At 40.7% G+C, this 25,967-nt stretch overlaps 1 protein-coding gene across 2 annotated transcripts in view; it reads left to right on the top strand.

Annotated features, from left to right (window-relative positions):
* The window catches only part of KIT (KIT proto-oncogene, receptor tyrosine kinase), a 57,539-nt gene that overhangs the window by 20,222 nt on the left and 11,350 nt on the right, over positions 1–25,967 (top strand). For both annotated transcript variants that reach the window (XM_062604228.1, XM_062604150.1), the window contains exons 3-16: positions 1,847–2,125; positions 5,554–5,690; positions 8,265–8,424; positions 11,217–11,406; positions 12,079–12,194; positions 17,573–17,687; positions 18,898–19,085; positions 20,163–20,269; positions 20,362–20,488; positions 20,753–20,857; positions 20,944–21,054; positions 22,739–22,889; positions 24,661–24,749; positions 25,098–25,225. In XM_062604228.1, coding sequence (XP_062460212.1) covers positions 1,847–2,125; positions 5,554–5,690; positions 8,265–8,424; positions 11,217–11,406; positions 12,079–12,194; positions 17,573–17,687; positions 18,898–19,085; positions 20,163–20,269; positions 20,362–20,488; positions 20,753–20,857; positions 20,944–21,054; positions 22,739–22,889; positions 24,661–24,749; positions 25,098–25,225 — 2,003 coding nt within the window. The remainder of the gene's footprint in view (positions 1–1,846; positions 2,126–5,553; positions 5,691–8,264; positions 8,425–11,216; positions 11,407–12,078; positions 12,195–17,572; positions 17,688–18,897; positions 19,086–20,162; positions 20,270–20,361; positions 20,489–20,752; positions 20,858–20,943; positions 21,055–22,738; positions 22,890–24,660; positions 24,750–25,097; positions 25,226–25,967) is intronic.

Below are 25,967 nucleotides of genomic sequence, written 5' to 3'. Positions count from 1 at the left end.
TTGTAAAGCTGGGCATGGAGAACAGGACCAAGAACCTTGATCCTGCTAGTCCCAAGTGGCACATAAAATGGTGCCAGCTGTTCATCTTTTACATCCATATGAATCTACTAAGAACATATTTTCCATGCTTCTGTGACCAAGGATGACACAGTATAGACAGACTATAGGTATATTCCTCTTTGGCACAAAGTGTTGGTGTTGTATCTATGGAAGCAGTTTGTGTCCCTATCTGAGCAAGTTTAGCGAAGATCAAGCTAGTTCAAACATCTAAATATACAAGAAAGATCTCTTTATTTTGATCTTGATCTCTGGTCTTTTTTTCCCTTGGGGAGCCATACTTTCTTCATAGTGAAGATATCTTGTCTCTGTCCATACTGGAGAAAAAGTGGACTGAGAGGAAACCAATTAGCTTAGTCTCTATCAGCAGGGATAGAGATTTAGGAATTTCTCTAGTCCATTCTCTCTCTACCCAAGAGTGACAGCTATTCATGGTATTTCTCTAAGTATCTCTGTGTGCATAATGTCACACTTTGGTTCTGTTCAAACACGCTTTACTTTTTCACTTATTATTTCTATATTTTTACTATTTCATTTATTTCATCTACTTACTTCATTTATTAGTAGTCTCCATCCTCTAGTTCTAGACTGTTGCTTTAAAGCTTTCCGTTCGTGGGGGTATCTTGGGTGCCAGTATCAAGTGAAGTTAAAACTACACCCTCACTCTAAGCTAGAAACTAGCCAATAACTTCCCTGTTTAGCGATGAGCACCCTTTAAGTTAGTATTTCCTAATTACTTGTGCAAATGTCCCGTGCTTTATTTTCAGACCAGTACTTGCCTTAAACCAAATGAGTGTTGTCCATCTTCTTTACCAGATTCTCTCAGTCTTTCTTGTTAAGTCATGGTTTGTTGACCTCTAATCATTCAAGCTGCATTAAGCAAGTTCGCAAAAAAGAAACAAAACTTCTCCTCGTTTCTACATTTCTAATTCATGCTACTCCATAGGGAGGGCAGATGGGAGCTGAAATAAGCTTTTACAGAGTGTTTGTCGCCACACCATCCTTTATTTTTGGCCAGGTTCTTAGCATTTCAAGGTCATCACCTATATTGGGCTTTAACTTTAGTTGTGAAAGTATTTAAAGCACTGTATATTTGTGTGCTGGGGTTGGCTGACATGAAGTGCTTTAGGAAAGTTACCCTGTGAAGATTACGTGATGATTTTTCAATCAGATATGCTGTTTGTATGCCTTTTTTAATATATTGTTATTAAGGAGGCTAAAAATAACCCCTGCTTTCAGGGAGGGGAGAAAGAGAGAGAAGTTCTTTGGTGCTTCCTCTGGTAGCAATGTGTGTTCATTTAGATTGTGTATTTTACAGAAGTGAAAACCATAATTTAGGTGCTTTTCAACTTCCATTTGCTCGTAAATTTCTTCAAGATCCTCCTGTGGGCATGAAACCTTACAGCCCGGCTGCTAGCTAAAAGCAAATTACTTTTAATGGTCTGTGAAAATCTGTTTACTGTTATTGGAGGTGGAGGGTGGAGGTTTTGGAGCTAAACAAGGCAAAAAAAGATATCTCCCATCTCCGAATAAAAAAGCAGTAAGATTATTTTTAGTGAACATGAGTCCTTCGTGTGTCTGGTATTGAATGCTACTGCACATTTCCTGTTGTGCTGCTCTCCTAGGACAAAATTTAATGTCTCTTGGTAAACATGAATTGGGTAATAGTTGTTTTTACTGGCTGAACATAAAACTTTCTTTGATGTAGGTGCCCGACTGCAGAGTTAGGGTCATCAGAAGTTCCCTATGCAATGTCAGCTGCTCTGACAGGTTTTGTGTTTGTTCACAGATCCAAATGTGCTCTTCCTTGTTGATTCTCTCATCTATGGGAAAGAAGACAGTGACATCCTGCTAGTGTGCCCACTAACAGATCCAGATGTTTCAAATTTCACGCTGAGAAAATGCGATGGCAGACGTCTCCCCAAAAATATGACGTTCATTCCCAATCCCCAGGAAGGCATCATTATAAAGAATGTGCAGAGGTCGTTTAAGGGCTGCTACCAGTGCTTGGCTAAGCACAACGGAGTTGAGAAAATATCCGAGCACATTTTTCTGAACGTGAGGCCAGGTAACACCAAAATGTTGCCTTCTTGTAGAGCACCTGATTTTACCCTTCACTTTCCAGGAGCTGATGGGAAGTGCTGTGAAACCTCACCTTTGTCCTAACCTTTTCATGGGGAGGATGGAGGTGGTGGTCTCCTCTGGGGGCTTTTGGAGTCTTCTCCTACTCGAAACCAGAGATGCTTGCGCACCAGGGGATTACTCTCGCACCTGTGGCTGCTACAGGCTGTCCAAAGGAAGATGGGGTCTTAGAAAGCTTGTTCTGGGCAGTTGTGTTGGTGTACAGATTGGTTGTAGGACACTCGACTTGTAGCTGTGCTAAGCAGCTCTGGCCATGATCATGTTTATTTTCTGTTCCTAGTGATTTCCAGGTGTTTTTTTTCACCATTCTAAGTAATTTGGATTATGCTGTTGTTTTGAGCACAAACCCTCAGGTTTGGACAGGTTTCTGCATGCAAAGTGGAGATTTGGGTCTGAATCACAGGCCTGACTCTCATGTCTGTTGCCCACAAGTGACAGCAAAAGGAACTGATGGCACTGAAGAGGAAGGATTCAGTGAAGAGGCAGAGCTTGGGGGAGCAGAGGGCCCTTGTTTGTCTCCATCTTTGTGAGGATGGTCACAACAGCAACCACGTGTCCAGATCATGATGAGGAGTGAGTTCTGGCTGAGCTGTGATACACAACACTTGCAATATGCTCTGCAAACCTGTTGCTGATGCCTGCCTCTGACCTTCACACACCCTTGTGCCCTAGGGTTGGCTGGTTGAGTGTGTTGGGAGGTAGAAGCCCAGCGCCCAGCTGTGTAGGGCGTTGCAGGCTGGTTTTGTCTGGGCAGTTTGGAGCCTGGGGTTACCCCGAGCGTCATAAATCCACTGTATAAATACCCAGGAGAGAAGTGGAGGGAGTGGTTCATCAAGCCGGGCTGGCTCGGCATTTCCTCAGAGGCAAGTAAATGAGGTTGTCTTCACGTAGCTCTGGGGCTTTTGTAACCCCTGGGTGCAGCTGAGAGCGTGTCCCCGCTAAGGCGTGTGCATGAGACAAAGGCTGCAGTGAGGTCTGGGGAGGGAGCATTCCCTGTCCGTGCACACGCATAGGTTGTGCACCGGGAGTTTCTGTTGGCTGCAAGGGCACTTGTGTTCATGCAGCAGAGGTGTCCCATTGGGTTTCTGTTGCTGAAAGCAGAGGGGCAGGGGCAGGGGCTGTGTTGGTGGCTTTGTGCTTCCAGAGGCATCCAGGCATCAGTGATGGTGACACAGCGGTGCTTCTGGGGCTGCTGGGGCTGGTGTGCTTCCCCCACTGCCTTCTCTGTGCTGAGGCCAGGCCACCATCAGCATCACCCCTCATGTTGGTGAAGGAGGGGATGCCCTGTTTTGTGATGAAACACTCATTGATGTTTGCTCCGTGGTGGGGGCTGTGTGACCGGCTTAGGTCTATGCGGCCAGCTTGATGCTCTGCTCTTCAGTAGTGGGGCAGGGGATGGGCAGTGGGGTTCATCTCAAGTGTGGAGTTTGCTGTGGCAAATTGAAGACTTGTTCCTGGTGATTTGGGAACTGTGATGCAGTGAATTCTAATGAATACTAAATTTCAATTAATGAGAAAAGAGCAAAAGTTGGATGATCAGTACAGCCATCTCAGCCATTCTCCTTTGACGACAGAAATCAAGTCTGTTCTTGCTGTCTCTCTTGTTTGTTCTGTAACAAGGTTTTCTTTCAGCTGTTTGGTTTTCTTTTTCCCAGTGATGGCCAAAGAAAGAAATTTGTTGATGTTTCTCTGAAATAGGAAAGTGCAAGTTTTACTATTGGAATATTTCACTTTTTAGTGGGATAAAATCTGTACCTGCTCAATACATCAGTGTCTTCAGATGGGAAGTGCTGACCTAGCATCCATTGCCATCCAGCCACTGGTGGTGGGTTGTTGGTGGCTAGCAGAACCTGGGCAATATGCCTGTGTTCTCTGTTTGGGGGGAAGCATGAAGTAAGTGGAAGCATCTGCTGAAGGCCATCAAAAGCAGAACAACATTATCATCCTCAGTGTCATAATTACTGTGCTGCAGCGTTCAGTCCTCATTGAGTTCACCAGGTAAAACTCCCACTTTCTCCTTGGGTGAGGATCTAAATGCATTGGAGACCCTTTGGTGGGCGATGTTTTTGTAATCATAACTGGCACTCAGACCTCCAGGCTTCTGGCACAGAAGGACAGAAGAAGCATCCATGAAACAGAGAGCTGTGCACGCGTACTGACATACACCAGCCCTGCTACAGTAGCACGGGGAGCGTTTATGTCCAGCCTTTCTCAAAACAATGAGGGGCTTTATGGACTTAATGACTTTTTTGTTGTTGTTCATAGATGTTTCTGGTGGGAGAGAACACAGCACGCCTTCTGCACCGGCTTCCTCCTGTCTCTTGGGTACTGCTGAATGCCGGGGAGATTTTCATGTCAGCCTTTATATCTGAGGAGAGCAAACATGTTTCTTTGTTCTCTTCTGTAGCTGCTTACAGCAGCATGAGGAAAACATTATTGTTAAAGTATGAATGGCTGAAAAGTGTGGCATTTTCCTAAGTTTTGTGTCATTTACCTCAGACAACTACAAAGCTTGTGTCAGAGGCAGGAAAGAGTCTGGAAGACCTTATCTGATATAAGTTCCATTCACAGTTTGAGAGTAAGTCTTCCTGCATAAAAGCCCTAGTGGGAAGTTCACTGGAGTCTCATAAAACTCATAAATGAGAAGAAGTTGAAGAAAAGGTTGAAGGAAACAGAAAAAACAAATTGCAGAGGGAACAGAAGAAAAGCCAAAGAGCTTTGTGGAGACAGGAGATACATAGTCCTCAGATATACTTAGCTGTTGACAAAAGACACCCTGTAGCAGAACAGGGGTACAGCTAGCCCATGTCACCTACTGTTGGGTGACAAACTTGTCCACAGTCTTGGCTCCAGCCACCTTGAACCATCACCATGAGCAGAGGGTTGTGGTGCTTTCAGAGGTGGGTGTGCTGTAGTCTTTGAGTTGTACTGTCGGCTGTCCATCAGGGGCTTTCAGTGACCGGTCAGACAGTACTTTGTGTCAGTGGTATTTTCTAATTCAAAGTTGCAGTTCATGCTAGCCTGTGGTTCTTCAGTGGCTAATCCTCACCATGTTTTCAGTTCTAGAGTGCAGTGTTTTAATCACTGTCATGGAATGGATCATCTTATTGATGGTTCAACATCATTTGAGTTTCTTCCTATGCTCTTGCATGTTATCTAACTTTAAATGTAATTTTAAGGGGGCTGAAGCAGAAATGTGCTTGTTGTAAGGGAACAACTGTGTAATATGTTAGATAAATTTGGATGCTTCTTGAAGGCCTGAAATTTTATTGAAAAGTTAATGACTGTTTTTTCTTGTCCCCCCCTTGGAAGCTCTGAAGCTAATGAAAAGTACACTTCTAAATTGTTTTCCAGTTCACAAAACTCTTCCTGTCATTGCCTTATCCAAAAGCCATGAGCTTCTCAAAGAAGGAGAAGAATTTGAAGTTACATGCATAATCACGGACGTGGACAGCAGTGTACAAGCTAGCTGGATTTCTCACAGAAGCGCGGTGAGTTCCTTTAATTGTATCCTATATGCCTCAGCACAGCACGCAAACTCTCTGTAGATATTCACATACTTGGATACCTGATGCTGTATCAGTTTGGATTTGTTGCATTTCTAATGGTTGCAATCCCACAGACTGATGAAGGGCCAACAACAACTGTCCTATGCCCGTCCAGATGGCTGGGAGGAAAAGCATCTGCATGGGCTTTTCCCCCCCAGCAGAAATTGAAGTTAGGCTCTTCAGTGTAAAGTTTAGGTGACCTCTATTGGGCTGCCTAAATACAGAAGCATGGTGTGCCTACACATACATTGCAATCAATGGGAGCTGCAAATATCAACACATGGACTACAAATTACATATTCTAGTCGTTATCATTAAGAGTAAAATACCTGCTAATTAGCATGGGACTGTGTGTGACAGGAATAGTAGTAAGCATTTGCAGGAATGATTAATTCATTTAAATTACATGGTGTGCCTCACTAGCTGGGGAAGTTCTGAAAAATGAACCAGTGAACTCGCTTCTGTCTGTAGTGACAGATGAAGTTACTGCTTGGCATCACCAATTGAATTATTGGCAGGCTAAGTGTTCCAGTAGAGTTGATTACTGGCAACATAGCTATTCTGTAGGCAAGGGACAGAGAGATCCCCTGCTCTGGTCAGCCAGCATGCTGCCAGCTCTGCCTTTGAAGTGAGCAGCAGGCACTGGGTTGTTTCTAAGGACGCTTCTTGGTCTTCTGGGTATACCCTGAAATTTCTATTAATTAAAAGCCCTTGTGAAGACCTGTTAGTAACTTCTGCCATATATGATCCCATGCTAACTGGCTGGTCTTTTACTGCTGATGGTGGTGACCAGAATGTGTAATTCACAGTCCACATGTCTGTGTGTGTATGGAAGAAAAGACTTGGGTGATGCTGTGATGTTTGGATAAATCACATTTCCTCAGGCAGATAGCGAACAGGAGGCCTGTTCGCTGGGGCTGGGTATGCCATGTTAGCTAATCCACTGCCTCTGGCAGAGCTGCTGTCACTAAGTGCTCACTGGTCCAGAAATCCCACCTCTCAGCTCCGAAGGTTGGGGAGGTCTAAATGATGGTGGCATGGGACATGCAGATGGGGCTTTTGGTTCTTTGCCAAGGTCAACTGCAAGTCCTTCATCTGAGAACTTAATTTGTTCCCTTACTTCCCTCCCCTTTCTTTGTTACGGTATGAGGAAACTGTGGCCTTCCCTTAAGTTTTTATGCTTTCTCACTTTTCACTTTTTAAGATCCATGAGAAAAATATTTTTGCCCAAATAAATTTGACCTTTGTGTCCTTTCTGGTAAATAGTAGGTGATGCTATCTTTTAAATACTGACTTTCAAATTAAATTTTGTACTAAACCAGAAAACATTAAATTCATGTTTAAATAGATGCAGAACTACATTTTCTCCTGAATAGGTGGGTGGAAAACATACAAACCACTTCTTCCTCATATGACTGAAGTTATCACCACTTCTCAAAATCAGGAGACTTGTTATAAGCAAACACATCCATACAAAACAAACTTCATTTGTGATTATTATAGCTCAGCAGGAATCAGAATTGTGTTGAAAGATTAAATTTATCTAGAAGTCTTGGAACCTCAAGAACTGAGATAATCTCATTAGAAAATCGTAACAAGTCCAAGTCTGCATTTGGGTTAATCAATGTAAATGTATCGGTCTTTCCAACCGCACTAAGCATTCTCACAAAAACTAAAGTCAAGACATCAAGGCATTTATTTATTTCTATGCATACGTAGGCATAGAGTCAATACACTTAATGCTTTGAAAAGAGAATGAAGTTTCTGCTTGCCTTTAAGGTTAAGAAATCTAGACTGCTATGGACCAAGAGTCAGAGCGATACAAGAGGAAAACCTGCTGCTGGCAGGTCTTTGCAGTATGTCTGTGATCAGGAGATGCTTGGCCTCATGCCATAGAGCAACACTGTTTATAATGAAGCTCTAGCACCTTAAGTTCTCTCTTGTCATTCGCTGGGAAGCAACCACTGGAGACTTCAGTGATTTTTAGTCACAACTTGAATGGTGAACCTCACTGCAGAGTTGAAATGACTTTTTACAATAGCTGCAGCTTTTGAGCATTAAGAAAGTGAAGAGCCAGTGGCCATTTTGCATGAAGCCCCACAGCTAGAGTCATTGTTAGTACAAATAGAACGTGCCAGTTCCTCACCATCATCAGCATTAGAAATGTAGACAGAGTGAGCTGGGTCTGACTTTGGGCACAACACCCTTTTCTACACACACACACATGCACACATGCATACACATTCTTGCTTTACACTGGAGCTTGAGGAGGAAAAAGATAAAGAATAAGGGGAAGGAATAGGACTTAGGAGAGGACATTATCTCCCAAAGACAGCTGATCACACACTTGTTTTGCATGGAGAGATTCTAGTGACAGGTTTGCCGTGCTGGCTTATTATTCTGGTTTAAAGTTATGAATATTAATATAGCAAAGTTATAATTACTTCTATTTTTAATTTATCTGGGAAAGATGCTGCATACACAGTGTTTTAGATGTTAATTGTTTTTTACCGACAGATTGTTACAAGCAAAAGCAGAAATTTGGGTGATTATGGATACGAAAGGAAATTAACATTGAACATCCGTTCAGTGGGAGTTAATGATTCTGGAGAATTCACATGCCAAGCAGAAAACCCGTTCGGAAAAACCAATGCCACAGTAACCTTGAAAGCACTAGGTAAATAGTTCTTGTGGAAATCTTAACATTTCTAAGAGCAGGAGGTGGAAAGTGAGAACACTAGGGAGCCATCCCTTCCATCTCTCTCCTTTCCCCCAAATCGCAACGAGTAAAGTTGCTTTATTGAAACGTTATTGCCAACTGGTACCATATGGGATGGCTTAGGAATGGTTGTGGTGTGGCTGACTGCTTTAATTTCCATAACCCTTTGTATGTTATTAGAATGTGATATTAGAAAAATCACTCAGCAGTGTTTCCATCGCTGGCTTGTCTCATCCTTCCTGGTTTAATTTTAAATCGAATCCAGTCCTAACGAAGCAAGTCATTTACCTTTGTCTGGTGCTATCCCTACACTTAAGTAATTTGGCAGCACAAGCACGAAGTGTATCTTTAATACCTACCCTCCAAGCACAGGAAATTTCACTGACATCAGCATGTCACTGTTGTTTATGTAGAAGCTTTATATACACTTCTATTTAAAATAATGCTGTGAGGAACATTGTAGTGTGCATAGACAGTATGAAATTGTTCCCATGCTCACCCCTGTTGTATACCCACTATCCATCATTTCCACAGGTTTTGGATCGTGTCCCTTAACACTGAGCAAACTCCCTCTCTCCTCTTGTTTAGTAACAGGCTCTGTTAAGAGTCTGCTATATATTAACTTGGGTGACACACAGTGCCTTTTGGATTTTAAAGCTGCTAAAACGTGCTGGTTTGATAAATTAAGGACAATTAAGAACATGTTAATAAGATCGTTCTGAAGAAATCTGCATAGTTGGCTACAGCTGTTTCAGTTCCTTACCATTCAAGGGGGTAGTGACTGAGGGAAGTCTTGGATCCTTTTTCCTTTTCAAATCTGTTTTTTGGTCACACAGATACTCATTGCTTGGTTTGCTTTCTCTGTTAAATTAAAGAAAACAGAAGTGTCTGACCTGTGCGTGTCAGAGCAGCAGTGGTTTGAGTGTCCTTAACCTTGATCTGACATTCAGGGGGGTAGGGCTCAATGTTGAAGATGTTTCCTCACTTTTTCACAGGAGAGACAAAATTCATATGTAACAGGAAAACATCATGAAGTATGAAACAAAATCTTTTCCCCAAAGGGAACAATATGAAAGCTTTTATTATAAGAGGAGGGAAGTTTTTAACTGCAGAAATTGTTAGGACTATGACTGCATGTGCAAATGTGTCTTTAAAAAGGGTTGACTTAAGGTCTGGGAACTTAAATAAAGCACAGCCTTATAAAAAGTAGAAAATAAAGTAACAAGCTTGTGCTTAGTAAAATGCAAAGTTTGTATTTAATAAAAAATGCCAGAGAAAAGCTGGAATCTTTCCTCTTCGAGGTACTTTTCTTTCCCACCCTTTCAAATTTGACTTAAAAAAACATAAACTCTACCTTCTGGATGCTTTTCACCATTCATTGTCAAACTGACTCTATTTATCTGAACTGTGCCAGTGCTCAGGGTGCTGGGAAGTGTATGGCATGTACTGGAGAGATCCTGGGATTGTATCAGATCCTGAATCACTGTGGCTTTAACATTTGCCAAAAGGTTTACAGGAAATAATGGGTATTTTTGGTAAATTTCCTAATTACTTTTTTTAGTAGCTAATTTAACTGTAAAGAGTTTTCAGAACCTTGTTTCGGGGTCTGATAGCACAATCATAAAACTTTATTAGCAGACTGTTGGGTCCAATTTATAATCTAGGTTTATACAGAAAATAGAAGAAAAATGAATTAACTAAAAAACTTCAGTTTCCAGATACAAATCTTTTCCCTAATGATGGGGAGCATTTTAGAGCATACCTGCCTGCTGTGAGTTTACTTCATCCTTTCTTCTTCAAAGCATCTGTCAAGTGCTCTGGCAGCTCCATATGCTTTCACCAAGCCCCACTGGCTCTGGTTTTCCTGAGCTCAAGTGCCCAGCTGGCCACAGCAGTTTGATTACTAGAAAGTGGGAAGAAGCAGCGATCCGAGATTGACTTTTGATCTAAATTCAAGCTCTCTCAGTAAATGTGTTTTTTTTGTAATTGCAATCTGGCTGTCAAACTGATAATTCCTGTATGAATTTGTGTAATGGGACTGAAAAATGTGTCTTTTCAAAGTGAATAATCCTGAAGCTGATGAGTTTATTAATGAAATTAAAAACACTGCAGTAAGGATGCTGCTCCACATGATATTATGGAACAGAACTGCATAATGATAAATGGTATTTGCCAAATAAAAGACTTGAACTAAGACCCAGCAGTAGATGGAACAGAAATGCTTTAGTTTAAGACAATTCATATCCAGGCCTGTGGACTTAGCACATTTGTGTCTAATTACAGTTTTTAATAGATCCATTCGTGATGTCGTTCTTAATTACAATTGACAAAGAAACCTCAAATGCTCTACTATATTGTCATAAATGATCAATTCACCTTGTTTTCTTAGTGTTTCTTTCATATCAGAGTTAGCAACTCTGAGTTTTTGAAAAATATAAATACTTGAGTAGTCAAACACGTGCTTGCCTTTTTCCAAAAGCAAAAAGAGGGTATTTGTCACCATAAGATGGAATTATTTCTGTTAAGGAACTCAAGACTGCTTTAAGTCCTGTGTCTCATTGCTATATAAAGCTGGTGGCCTTGGTTTTGACAGGTGAGGGTTCAAGTTCTGCTTTGTAGATAAGGTTTCCTCTTTCACAGTTATCTGGATGCTTGATCTCTGATCTTGAAGTAGTCTATGTGTGGTTAGTGTACTGACAATCCTCTACATGGCCCTAAAAATGTTTTTCTTCTCTTCTTATGGCTGTCAGTTAAAGGATTTGTCCGTTTGTTTGCAACAATGAATACCACAATAGATATAAATGCAGGACAAAATGGAAATTTAACAGTAGAATACGAGGCATATCCAAAACCGAAGGAAGAACTCTGGATGTACATGAATGAAACATTACAGAATTCATCGGACCATTATGTCAAGTTCAAGACTGTGAGCAGTAACAGGTAATATGAGTGACTAAGTGCTATAGATTTCACTTTGGAATAGCAACATAAGAGTCTGCTCTGGAAAGAAGAAAGTGGAGATGGTGAGAAAACTGTGATTATACAAGATGTTGTAGTATGCATGGCTTACCACAGTAACTGGTGCAAAGTCTGCTAACCTAGACTTGGAATAGCATTGAGCTAACCACACCATCTGTGGGCTGGTGTGCCCATGAGATGCCATCCTGCCCAGTAAGAAAAAAACAAGAATTTAAAGTTTGCCCACTACCACAGCAGAACCCAGTGCTCTAGACAAAAGCTTATGCTTTTAATTCTGCTGGGCACTATAGTCTTCTGAGCCATGGTCCTCCAAAAATCCAGTGAAACACCTAGCACCTATGGCCTGGGTTGTGTACCTGGGTTCCCCCCTCAGCAAGAAAAGGAGGCCGTGGTGGGTGCATGAGGTCTGAGCCTGATGCTGAGCTGTCACCGGGTACAAATCTGGGTGTTAGAAGTGGCAGAACTTCTGGACACTGTAGCACAAGAGCCGTTGTAATGCAAGGTAAGAGTGTCTGCATGGAAAGTGTCTGCAGAAGACAGTGTGCTAGTGATTCACTTCTCAGCTTCCGTGTAGCAATTGCCTGTTCACTGCAAGTTGTGAGCATCAGTAATGCTTAGTTTTTTTCTTTACAGTTATACAAGTGAACTTCACCTTACCCGATTAAAAGGAACAGAAGGAGGCATTTACACATTTTTTGTGTCCAATTCTGATGCCAGCTCCTCTGTAACATTTAATGTCTATGTAAAAAGTAAGTAAAATGAACAGTCTGAAATATTTCATTATCATAGTCATTGTATTTTACACAACATAATGTATGCACAAGATGTCACAGTGTGGTTCAGCATATGAAAGGCTTTCTGAAATAAAGCACATGCTGGAAAACTATTTAAATGTCAAGATATAAAAGTGCAGAGTGCTTACACAAATCCACCTACTATACAGCATGACCTTACATTCTAGCAAACATATTCCAGAGGTTACCAGAGGGCAGCTAGATACAGGAAAAAAACTTCAGCACCTGAAAACAAGATCTCAAATATAAGCATGTATCATAAACCTTTGATAATTTAAGGTGGAGCAAGATATACAGGGATTATAATTTGCATTTTTGGCAGCACAGTTAAGCTATTATTCATCTTTAATTTGCTTGAGTTGGATGCAGAGTTTGAATGCTTGTCAAGAGAATTATTCGCTTGTGCCTTTTGGCACCTAAATAGTTTTGTATAATAATATAGATCACCATTGTTTTAGAAAAATCCGCATAGCTTTACAAATGCGTGTGCTGTCATCTTTGGGACATGGTTGTTAAAAAAGAGCATCAGTCGCAGTTCCAAACAGTGTTCTTCAAGACAGAAGCTAAACGTCAAAATTAATTCAATCAAACCTTCAGGAAGTCCTGTCCTTCTTACCAGAGCCATCCTGTTAAGAGTGTTTCATGCTCTCAGCAGACAAATATTGGCAGCTGCTAAAGGCCAGGCTTAAGGAAAATTAAACTAGGAGGGGACTGCATGCAAACTGGAGAAACTAGGGTGAGGTAGGCAATGATGCCTTCAAGCCCAGCAGGAGGAACTGTGTAGAAAGTGAGTGAATGTGCTGCAAATAGAGTTCTGTGTTGCTGCTATGCTTTAGCAGCCACGTGTCCTGCAGGCATAGGTTTATGCAGAGGACTGTTGAGGCTTCCACAGACACACAAAATCCTCGATACTATTTTCTGAATTCTTCTCATTTATCACTGAAGGTCATCACTTGTAGCTTCACCGTTAGCAATGCCATAGTTTGGGTATAGAAATGTCAACTGGGCTTCTTTCAGAACATGGCATTTCTTACTTCATCTGTGAATGTTGTCATTTGTATCCTTGTGCCTTTTCTATTTCCCAGCTGTGATTTTTGAGGTGAGGGCTCTGATGACTTCAGATATCCTTTGTCTCAATGGATGAGTGTGGGTTATAGTCACAAGGGATAATTTTACTATTTTACAGATTAGTGGAGCAAATTGTTGAGCCAGAATTTAATTTCTGGGAAGGAATGTGAGAAATTGCAGGTTGCCTGTGGAACTGCTGATTCACATGAGGCTGGATGGTGTTTTTTGACTTGCAGCATCATGCGAGTGCTTGGAGTGAGGGGCTGTTTATGGTCCTTCCAGCTGTCCCAGGCTCTGCAGGCTGCTTGGGAGCAATCTGGTCACAAGAACTGAAAAAACCCAACCCACAGTTTTGTCATCATCAGGTGTCAGTTCCTGGTGCAGTGCTCCATGTTGCCACTTTTCAGGAATGTGCTACTGAATGAAAGCTGAAAACCCCTATAGATGTTGTTTAATAAACCGGACTAGGAAGAGCATGGTGAAGCTCGAGGATGCTCAAGGCAAGGGGGACGGTAGACAGTTTGTTTCTTCTGATTGGCTTGTCCATACAAACATCAGTATTCAAGACTTCTTCCCTCTTGCTTCAGCTGCTGGCCTTGTAAGTAGTGAGTTCAATCTCGGGAACCAGTGAGCACATTTAAGCAGTCTCACAGAGTTCTCATCACCATGCACTGTGGCTTTGGGTGGACTACAGCCATTGCTGAAGCAGGTGGATTTGACACACTTGACTCAAAAAGAGGGATTTTTTTGGTGTTTTGACTAAGCTCCTGCAAATATTTTTTCATTTTGAAAGGAAGAAATAAAATAGATTGATCCTTTTAGGGGGCTGTTTTTAAGAAAAATAACCTGGGTTTAGTGGTTTATAAAATGTTCATCATTTAGGTTTGAAATAAAAGCTGCATGACAGCATGCCATATTATCTGACATAACAGAGTAACTGCCAAAGGTCAGCCATGTGTGGTGGGTCAGATCCTGATCTAATGGTTCATCCTGACCTGGCAGTGTTGTCAGTGGGGATTTCGCATAAATTGCTGGGATATAGCTTGTGATGTTTACATGTCTTGGGCAAGTAATCAGCAGAAAGTAATCAAACAGGTAAAACAGGATTCGTAATCAGGAGAGTGTCTTCACATAAACAAAAAGCAATGCTGAGGCATTTGCTGAAAGAACCCAGTGCAGAAATTCTTGCCTTGGATTTAAACACATTTAGCAATTGCATATGCTAATCTGAAACAATACAAAATTGCTTTAAAAAAAGTAGTAATTTATAGTAAATGTTAAATAAAGTAAGGAAGAAAGGAGCTCTGAAATTATGAGCCAATGGAAAATTACAGCTTGACAAGTAGCATGCTGAATGGAGTTACAATTAAGAATTTGTAGAAATCTCCAGAGTGGCAAAATACAGTGCATCTACCAACTGGAAGAAGAATCTTCCAACTAATATCTGAGTTTAATGCAAGATAATATCTGAGCTTAATTATAGTCAGCAAAATATTATCTATGCAGTTGCTCATGCTGCAAAGAGAAAACTGATATTACAGATCACGTGAAACCAAGCTCAGTGGTTTTTCCTGTCACTAGACTATGCAGTGAACAAATCAGGAGTCACCATGATACTACAGAAAGATTTGTTCCCATCTAGAAAATGTAGCTGCAGGAGGAAAGCCCTGTCTCTTTGTCTGTGATGACAATGCTTATTCAGTGTTACTTCTTAGCCATTCACTTTGTTAACAATGAAGAAAAGGAAATTGGTAATAGAAAGCAATTAAATGCACAACGTTGTCATACAGAGCCCTGAATTAAAGTAGGAGTGGCTTTTGATACATTCAGAATCATTAATAAAAGCTGAAAAGCAGTTAATAAACTTCATAAAATTAGAAGTTTTAAGACGCCTAATGGCTGACTATGGATGGCAGTATGCATATATACTGAGCAATGTAATGAAACATTAAATATTTAAAGGGTTAAAGCCAAAACAGTAAGCAAAGTCTAGTCATTAACAGCCTGCTGATATCAGGGTTAACGAGGCAGTGAAAGTCATAAAATCTAGAACAGTAAAATCTCTTTTAAAAAGAAGATGCTTGGTGACAGCTTGGCATCTGTTTGCAAAAGCCAGTCCACCTTTGCTCCAGCACCCTTGGAGCATCTATGCTGGTGGGTGAGTAAGATGCTCTAGCTGCCAGGAAGGGGTGCAGGTGCTGTGACATGTGTGTGGCCTGAGGTGGCAAATGGCACAGCCCGGGGGGATGGCAGTAGCCGCTGCCTCAGTCCCTGTGGGTACTGGCTGCAGGAGCTCTTTGCTGCCAAGAGTGCAATGCATCCCTTAATTTCTCTGTGCCAGGGAAGCTTGGGAACCCTCCATGCTGGTAGGGAGAGACTGGTCATGCTAATCACCACATCACAGCGTTTCACCAGGCACATCACATGTAGTGGTGTTCTCGGGTCCATTGTTCTCACCAGCCTGCTGTAGCTCAGCTTCCCATGGCACCAGGGCTGGACCACTCTGCCTGGGCTGCCAGAGGCATTATCCCTGCATGGCCTCACATCCACCTCTGCTGCTTCAGGATAAGTCCACATGGACTTATGGTCATATAGACCAGCTTTTATTGCACTAGGTTTTTGCACCAGAAGAAGCCTGACTAATGTGGGCGTTTTTGTTTCACTCAAAGTCAGAAGATGGTAGATCTCTGGTAGAAGATGGGAGCCCAACTCTAGCATGATATTTTTTTTTTGTGGCTTAACGTTCTTATTCCTCTTATATTTGACTTTTAATTTCTCTCGTTTCTTGAGTTACATTGTGTTACAGCATTGCCTAAAATGTAGCATATACCTAAACAAATTGAATGTGGGCAGTGATGATCTAATTACAATTTTGCAATCCAGCCAGTTTCAGAAATGTGAATTATGTGTATTCCAAGAGCACTGAGACTGGGTGAAATGCTGTGTGCTCTCGGAAAGTTCCTCACCAAATGGGTAATGCTGAAAATCCGTCTCAACATTTTGCAACAATGTTTGGCTCTTGGTAGTTTGCATAAAACACAACATGCAGATTTAGAAATGAAAGAACATTTCGTTCCTGTAACATGAGTCATGAGGATATGCTATGTGATTGAGAATATATGTGTGCTTTATTACCTCTAATTTAATCAGCAAGTAGAATACTCATTAAAAACTAACGCTGTGCAGTCTTTGTACGTGGATTTTATCAGAAATAAACTCATGTTTTCCTACTGTGTTCTGTGCAGCTTTACTATTTTCTAGAATGTTAGAAGTTCATCTTACATTCCTGTAAAGTTGTGTTAACTGATAATAGACTTGCAATCTTGTACCTGTCAACTGAACAGTGTCATTGCAATATAGTCTGGTTTCTCCATTAACTTCTTTTTGGGTGATTTTGCAAGGAAGCTAAGGTAATATTGCGGAAAATAAGGCCTTTGATTCAAGTTTCGCTGAGAAAAACAGCTTGTTGTGTTGGCAATGCCCTTTGCTGAAGGCTATGACAATGGACTCTGAAGTCCATTTGATCATTCTAATTTCCTGCTGTACTTGAAACAGCAGCTCCTGACCCAAGTGCAGGACTAGCTCTGGTGCAGGATGTAGCAGGAAACATTGGCTGGCTGGATTGCTTTCTAAACTACCAAAGTAATCATGAATTATCATTTGTAAAGCTAATATGTTCAGCTAAATACTAGCTTCCTCTCTGTGCAGTGTGTGGGAGAGTCAGGCAGTTGGGCACTTTGGTAGCGGTATCTTAGAGGGACGTATGTCCTCTGTGGGGACTGGGAGGTCTACGCTGGTTGCACTGTAGTTCCTTTTCTGTTTGTGGTGTAGTATTTAATACACAGGGCAGATGTAAGAGAGATGTGGTTTGACAGATTTAGTATGCTTGTAACTGTGAAGAAACTGTCCTTTTTACAGGCAGGTAAAGTCATACTGTGCAGGAACGGGAACTGCACTGTTGTTCTTTGGTTGTTTAAGCTCTGGGCTTTGCTGGTTTAGGATCTTTCATCAAACCAAACACTCAGTGGAGTTAGGTATTCTTCCAAAATCCAACCCAAGCGTTCAGTGTAAGATCTGATATTTTCACAGATGGTCAGTGCTTGCAGGACACCGATTCAGACCTGGACACGCTTGAGCATGCGAAGCTCTGTTCACCTAAGTAATTCCACAGATAATGATGCACCCAAGTTGCTGGGGTGAAATGTAAATGTCAGTGCAGATTCTGTGTACGCCTAATGTGTGACCTCCATTTTTGTTTATTGCAGCAAAACCTGAGATTCTCACTTTGGATATGCTTAGCAATGGTATTCTCCAGTGCATAGCAGCTGGATTCCCAGCCCCAACCATATACTGGTATTTTTGCCCAGGAACTGAGCAGAGGTGAGTTAAGTAAACCAGGTTGTTCTCCAAAGGTTATTCTAGATGCAACACACCCATTTATAATTAAAAATTAAGAACATAAAATGACTTGATAACACATTCAAATGTTACATCACTTTTTTCATCATTTTGGCATTGCATTATTTGCAGTGGTTTGAGAGAAGGCAGGGATACGTTTCATTATTCTCCTTTGCTTGCCGTCCTTTAAAGGGGAATAATCAGTGCTTTCTACCACAGACAAGTAAAAGCCAAACTCTCTCTCTGCTGCAAGCTAGCTAAGATTTGCATCAGTTTGGCCCAGATGACACATTCTGTATGCAGTTTCACAGGATGACAGTCACAGAATCACTTGCAAATATGGCTGTTATCTTCTATTTATTGTGCAATGATATAATTTTTCAAGACATAAAGTAATTAGATTTCTATTCACACGAAGTATATGACAAGTAAACAAGAGTGAAGTTATTATGAATATAACCTGATGTGTAGATACCAGACTTCTAAAAAGACTGTAGAGTTTCATTGTGAAGTGAGCATTTCTGAAGCACATTTTAAGGTTTTGGTTGAATTCCACTGTGGATATTGTACTAGCAAGTCAAGTACGCAGTCTCACCTGTGTAATTAGATTTGTGCCTAAAATAATTGTTATTTTGTTGATTTTTTTTTTTTAAATAGTACTTTTTTCTCTTGTTGTCTTAACCGTGTCCTCATGTAGTATGTAACATATGAAAGAGAGGCAGAATCTTGAGAGAGCAGTACTGGTTATTTTCTGGCTGCATATAAGCCTGATGGTACTGTGTGTACATTATGGAATATTTTTTTGTGTGCTGTAATAAAATTATGTTTGGGGAAAGTTTTCAAGAGTAGATAATAGAGCACAACTGCTTGGAGGTGAAGTTGGAGATACAGTTTGAATGGTACATAACCCTTAGTGGACTTACAGACCTGTAGGTATCTAGCCAAAAGCAAACGCAAAGACCTCATGGTGTCCAGTTCGGTCAGGCTTGATGTACATATCCATTTCACCCACTATATAGAAGACAGTGAGACATCATGAGAAGGCTAAGTTTCGAAGATAAGATGGTCAGCTGAACCCCTGTGTAGAGCAGTGTTGTTCAGTTACCTGATGCTCTGGCAGTGACTATCTGCCTCAACAGCAGGATCTGTCATCCATTGCGTGACAGGTAACTGTCAGTATTGTTTCTCTTAGGTGTTTTGATTCACCAGCAATATCCCCCATGAACGTCAGTTACACAAATTCGTCAGTGCCATCGTTTGAACGAATCCTGGTTGAAAGCACCATTAACGCCAGCATGTTCAGGAGCACTGGCACTGTGTGCTGTGAGGCCTCTAGCAATGGGGACAAGAGCTCTGCTTTTTTCAACTTTGCTATTAAAGGTAACGGCTGGAACGAATGAGACCATAAAACATGGGTGCCATTCAGCTCTTTCTGTAAGAGGATTTTAAGTTCTTTACCTTTGCCATAAAGAAGTTTGCAGTACTGTGGCTGATCATATGATGACGTATTACACTGCATGCACTGCCTGTCAAAATGTTTCTTTTTTCAGTCTAAGTTTTTCAATTAATATTATGGTATCATCTTTTTATGGCTCCAGATAAGCAGCACGGTAGGTAGCTGGTTTCTTCTGTCTGTGCAGCACAGGGGCAAACCACCTACAGCATTAAACTGTCTTTCCCTCTCTCCCTCCCTCTTCCTGTTGTCTGTTTTGACTGTTTAGTCCATCACTTCTTTTCCAAGGGTTCTAAATTTTTTTACAATGTCTCAGGATTTCTAAGTGTTTTTACAATGTCTCAAGAAAAATGCAGTCCGGAACTTCCCTGGAGACTAAGGGCCCTGCTGCTGTAGAAGAAGTAACAACATCCTGCAAAAGGACTTACGAGTTTTGTAGAAGCATTTGTGGGGGGAAAAAAAGTACTAGAACATAGATGACTTGAAATGTGCTTGTAAATCTGTGCCCTTTGCAGGATCAAATGTTCTTCTGCTTCTTTTTTCTCTGTTACACGCAGATATAACAATAAACAAATAAACCAGATTTGGGGCAGGTTGATTTTACTGGAATGGTAGTCCTTCACTACTTGTCACAACCTCTATGCGTAAAGACTGTGCTGTAGAGATCATACCTGGGAGAAAAAAAAAAGAGAAGAAATTAGGACTTCAAAAAAAAGCTTTCTTTAACCTAACTTGACTGAGATCACGCAAGTCTGTTGCATTAATCAGTCGTGCCTCCTGATTGTTGAAGCTGAGACTCCTTATGCAACTAACTGGATAGTTTCTGTGCCATCTCTGTCCCCCACAGCTCATTCAGGAAAGCTATTCTGGTGTATCTGGAGCACATCCAGGAAAGTCAAAAACCCAAATCATGTTTCACAAGGAAGAACCAAGGAAAGGTTTTCACCTGCATCTTTTTAATACAGTTTTTTAGTACTGAAGCAGAATTTTCTGTTTCTTTCCAGAACAAATCCGTACCCATACCCTTTTCACCCCTTTACTAATTGCATTTGGAGTTGCTGCAGGACTGATGTGCATCATAGTCGTGATTCTGGTGTACATATATTTGCAGGTAAGACTAGAAGCCCCTCTGCCTGAGTTAGGAAAGTGTGTGAGCTGCCTGTGGAGGCTTCAGGAGTGACAGCTATTCTCCTTCTTTTCCAGAAACCCAAATATGAAGTTCAGTGGAAAGTTGTTGAAGAAATAAATGGAAACAACTATGTTTACATAGACCCAACGCAACTTCCTTATGATCACAAATGGGAATTTCCTAGAAACCGATTGAGTTTTGGTTAGTTTAGATTTATTTAACTTCATCTGCAAGGTGAAAACTTCATGCCTCATATGAGACTTTGGTCAAACACAGGAGGGTTGTGTCAAAAAGACCTGCAATAGCGCAGATAGTGATAATTGCTCATACTTACCTTGGGACAAAAAGCAAGCATGCATATCTACAATAGCTTCCTTGATATCAAGATGAAATATTGAACCCTTCAAGAAGAAGTGCTCCAAGTTGTTACAGAGGTTTGTTTGTTTTTTTTTTTTTCTTTATTAGGTAAAACCCTTGGTGCTGGAGCTTTTGGAAAAGTTGTTGAAGCCACTGCTTATGGTCTGTTTAAATCTGATGCTGCTATGACAGTAGCAGTAAAGATGTTGAAAAGTAAGTTGCTTTAATATACTGTACAATTTTTCTCACTTCGTTGTGGTCAGTGTGTTACATACTGAATGTTGTGCTTTGTCTTGCAGCAAGTGCCCATTTAACAGAAAGAGAGGCTTTGATGTCAGAGCTTAAAGTGCTGAGTTACCTTGGAAACCACATTAATATTGTGAATCTACTTGGAGCTTGCACTATTGGAGGTGGGATTATCAGCAGATTATTGATTATTTCTGTTCCTTCTTTTACTGCCAGAAGGAGGAACCCTGTGAAGAAGAATCCAGTGCTGCCAAGTCTAGGAATCTTAAATACATTTCTTGTTTAGGCAGATCGCAGGTCATCATGACTATCACCTGTGAATTACTGAACCTACATTTTAGGCTCATCCTGAAACCAGTAACGAGACCACTGTAGCTCAGCTAAACGGGAAGGTTGCTGTTACTGTCTTTCGTGTGAGCCACTCTGTGCTTTCTTCTTGAAAGAAGAAGATGCAAAAATGCATGGCATAAGTTTCTTCCTTAAGCACACTGTTTCTCACAAATGAGAAGAGATACGTGAGCTGGTTCCTTGTTGGTATCCAAGGTGAAGTCAACAGGCCTGTCTTGTATAGTCTTCTAGCCTTCTGTTAGAGCTGTAAATGTGTCTATTAAGGCACCACTGAAATTACAAATTCTAAGCAGCAGAAAGTTGAGAAAAAGACTCTTCTAAATAAACTATTGCACAACACAAAGGTGTCACATTTCATGTTAACTTTAAAAGTTTGTTTTCATACATAGTAAAAGCTACAAAACAGCTGAAATGTCAATACAGAGTGATACAGTCCTGTATTTTTAATTTATGTGCATTTTAATGTGAAAGATGGTGTTGCTTCTTACACAAATATTTGCTTTTTAAGTTTTTGCTTCATTTTTCAAAGAAGAGGAGCTTCTAAAAATTCACAGATTTAGACAGAAGCAAAACATTTCTCACTTTCACATTTAATGATTTAAAAGTAGGATGAAACAATTTTGTTTAAGCAGATGACAAAGTAGACTCACTGGCCTGAGTGTGTGTCTGTCTTAGATGAAAATACACATCATCTGTAAGAAAATCACACCACAAACACTGCATTTGCTACTATGAAAGCTGTAATTTTTAACTGCAGAAAAATGGAAATAAACTAGTGAGGTTAGGAAACGGTGGTGGAGAATAACCTTACAGATGAAATAACACGCAGTGCAATTACGCATTCAAGGGCTATAGCTGGAGTCATTCACTCAGAAAACATATATTTGATCTATAAACATCCGTGCTGGAGATGACTTGATTCTCCTTTCTGATTTCATTTTAATATTCTAAGACCTTGTGCAATGTAGCTTTCTGTCACAGCAGGCTGTTCTGTTTGAATGATTTTTTCCTATTATACTGCAGAATATAACACCCTACATCATTTCCAAAACATTACTGAAGGAGTGTGAAGCTCTACTGTAAACAGAAGTGAATCAAAAGGATTAATGTATGAAGCTTGAATTACTCTAACGTTTGGAACAAATAACTTCCGTCAGGAAGTGAGCAAAATCAGACAGATGTGTCTGGCCAGAAACATTATCACATGAAGAAAGAGAAAAAGACCTTATTTGTTTAATCTTTGTACAATGCAATGCTATTGAAGGGGGGTGGAGGCAAATTAATTGGGAGCAACGCAGCTTTAGCTGGACCATAGTTGCTGATCGGTGAAAGAAGAAGATGCTGTGTTACTTTTCTGTAACTTCTCAAGTCTAGACAGTGCTAGGCAGTGTGATTTTTAATAACCCAGCTTGTGCACTTGGCTGAATGATATCTTTATGTAAGGCTTTCTGCTTTAGAAACAATACTCACCTACTTTCTAAACCTCATGTGCATCTGCAGGTCCCACTCTAGTCATCACAGAATATTGCTGCTATGGTGATCTTTTAAATTTTCTGAGACGGAAACGAGATTCATTTATTTGTCCAAAACATGAAGAACACACAGAAACAGCAGTTTACGAGAACCTTTTGCATCAGGCAGAGCCTGCAGCGTAAGTATGATCTGCTGAAATGTCCTTGTGTTTTTAGAAGATTGAGAAGGAGGAGATGATAACAAAGTTTATTAGGGGTAAGAGATGTGGAGAAACCTTCCATGCAGCTGGCTTTGAAGAATCTTTGCTGGGCAAGGAAACAATTTAATTAAAGAGACGATTTGTACAGTGGGTGGTTTATTCTAACAGAGCACGATTGATTGTACACACTCTCTGTTTTACTTTATCACATTTCCTGTAGTTATTTCATGCAACTCCTTGGCTCCAGTCTTTGTAAGTATTTGTGTTTATCGTTCCTGTTAAACATTGGCAGTGCTCATTTAGCAGCTTGAATGACAATTCCCCCAGTGTTGGGGTGTTAATACTCTGAGTTCTCCTAAGTCCCTGCCTTCAGAAATGACTTCTTACAAAATCAGCCCATTACAGTATTAGAGGCAAGCTGCCACCAATACAGCTCACTAGATTTTGCGTTGACACGGTCTGTGTCACGATTCTGAGATTGCTCTTGTACTTTGTTTTTTTTTCCATTTACTTCATCTGTGTATTTTTAACACTCAGTTTTAGATACCAGCCCAGAGCTCTTTCCAAGTACGTTTCCAAGCAGATTTCCTGCTCACTCCTTCCCTTTGCAAAGTGAGGGGAGATATAATTTGCCAAAACTGAGGGGCTGTTGCAATACCTGCCCATTTTTATTTTTAGCCTGTTTATTACCCCAGTGGGACCATTGCTTTGTTTTGGCAGACACAAAAGAACTAGGCAGACCCTTAAGAGGTGGTAAAGTCCTTTGTCCCATTAAGCTGTAGTACTGATGAAGCTGTTTGTGCCATGGATGGCTGGTAATGACCCAGAGAGGTTGGGACTATTGAGGTGATGAATATAAAGCTGTGAGTTGCCATTGGAGGTGTGTCCTCTTTTCAGTGAAAGAACCTCACTGAGCCAATTTGCAAGTTGAGGTATAAACAGCAGAGTATTTACCAAATTCTCATATTAGTATTTACTGTAAAGTTGCAGCTGCTAAATGGATCAGATGTGTTTCTGGTGGTGACTGAAACTATTGGTAATCTCATTACTCCTTTCCATGTTAGCTCTGTGGCTGCATTTATTGTTCATAAACTAAACAGATATTTCAGGCTAAGGAAGGGCTATGTGTATGAGTTCTAATGGCAATGAAGTGAAAAATTCCAAAGTACATCCATAATTTCTAAAGGTGCCCAACTGTGTATTTATAAACCATATAGGATGAAAATCTGTACATTTGAATTATATATAGAAGTAAGAAAACTTAAAAAAATGTAGCAGATGGCTGTCCCAAGCCTCGACTTCTTCAAAATATATGTGGATCCTCTATGGTACTTGAGGATCTCTGAATTTAACATTTTTTACCATTTGTCTTCTGCATTTCAATTGCCACTTGAGTTGCTGAAATATTCTGGTAGAAATTGGCCTAAGCAGAAGAAGGAAGCACTAGCAAATCCTGTGAAACATCTGGATGTTAATTTATAGAGAGTGAAGTCTGTATAAACAGTGTATGTACGAAAGGTTTTGTTTGCTCACCTGAGCCAAACTCCAAACTTTGAGATGTATCATTAGCTATACTGAGAAACTGTACAGGCCTTTCCGCATCTTTTTTACACACCCACGAGTTTCCAATCTACCGATTGTTTGTAAAGCATTATATTCAGAAGGTTGGAGTAACCTTGGCTTTTTGTTTGAATGCCTTTTGGGACCTTTTTCACTAAACTATGTTTCATTTCATCTCCTGCCTCTACAGTGATGTTGCCAATGAGTACATGGACATGAAACCAGGAGTGTCATACGCAGTCCCACCAAAACCTGATAAAAAAAGACCAGCGAAGTCTGGTAAGTACACTGATAAGGAATTCTCTTTTTGCCTGTGGGCATGCCGAGAGAGGGGCTTCATGGATTTTTTCAGTTTTATCAGACTTTTCTCTCACAGACAAGGACAATTAAAACTCATTAATTGATATGAGAAGGCTTGAGAAAGAACAGTGTGCTGAATTACAGTGTCTTGTGTTTCTCCACATTTAAATGGAGTATCAGAATTATTTTCTGCTTTTTGATGATAGGCTATTTATGTGACTCTAGTCTGGTACTTATTTAGATCACTGTTTTATTTAACATTAAGACAACTCTGTTTCTAAATCATTACACTTGCTCCACTCAAAAGCTGTTGTTTATATTGTCTAGGATCCTACACTGATAAGGATGTTACTCTTTCTGTGTCAGAAGATGATGAACTTGCTCTAGATGTTGAAGATTTGCTAAGCTTTTCTTACCAGGTGGCAAAGGGCATGAGCTTCCTTGCCTCCAAAAATGTAAGTTAAGAATTTTTCAGAGCTGGACTGAACCAGTAGATTTCTGATGTCCTCTAGCATCACTTTCAGTGTTTTAATGTGATCCGTGTGTTTAAATGCTCAATATTTCTGTGTTCTTTTCAACAAGCACTGCAAACTGACATGCTCTTTCATGTACCTACGGCTTTGGCTAGTGTTGGAGTTCTGTACTGTGCTCATTGGCTGAAAGTGGAGGTTTATATCCCATAAAACAGAATACAGGGTGCACAGTAGTCAATGTCAAGCAATGCTATTGGACATCCACGGTTCAGGCTAGTACAATCGGTGGCCTTGCTCATGAACAGAAACTAGTCACAGAAATGTCAAGAGAAGAGACAGAAGGTAGGAATTGTAGTGTAGTATGTTTGCTGCACCCCAAGACTCCACTGATTAATCATGTCACGTGCTGGGAGATGGCAGGTACAGCTGAACCCTGCTGAACTGGGTTGGTGCCTTTTACGAGTTTCATCTCCAGCCCTTCCTTCTTTCCTGGAGCACGCAAAACTCCTGATGACTTTGGAGGCAGTGAATGGAAACCTTAAGGAGTTATTTCTTCAGTCTTCTTTGGTGTATGGGAATTAAAGGGAATTCAGGAAAAAAATGGAAACCCAACGTGTGGACTCCTTCAGAAGAGCAATTAAATCTTGAGAGTTTAAGATTCATTCTCTGCTGGAGAATTTACACAATAAACAACTCTATGGAGACAGTTTTGCAACTGTCTGCA

This window comes from Pezoporus occidentalis, unplaced genomic scaffold (assembly GCF_034315485.1).
Source record: "Pezoporus occidentalis ecotype Australia unplaced genomic scaffold, CSIRO_AGI_Poc_V1 ctg1, whole genome shotgun sequence".
Lineage (NCBI taxonomy): Eukaryota > Metazoa > Chordata > Aves > Psittaciformes > Psittacidae > Pezoporus > Pezoporus occidentalis.
This window is presented reverse-complemented; position numbering and strand designations above follow the sequence as displayed.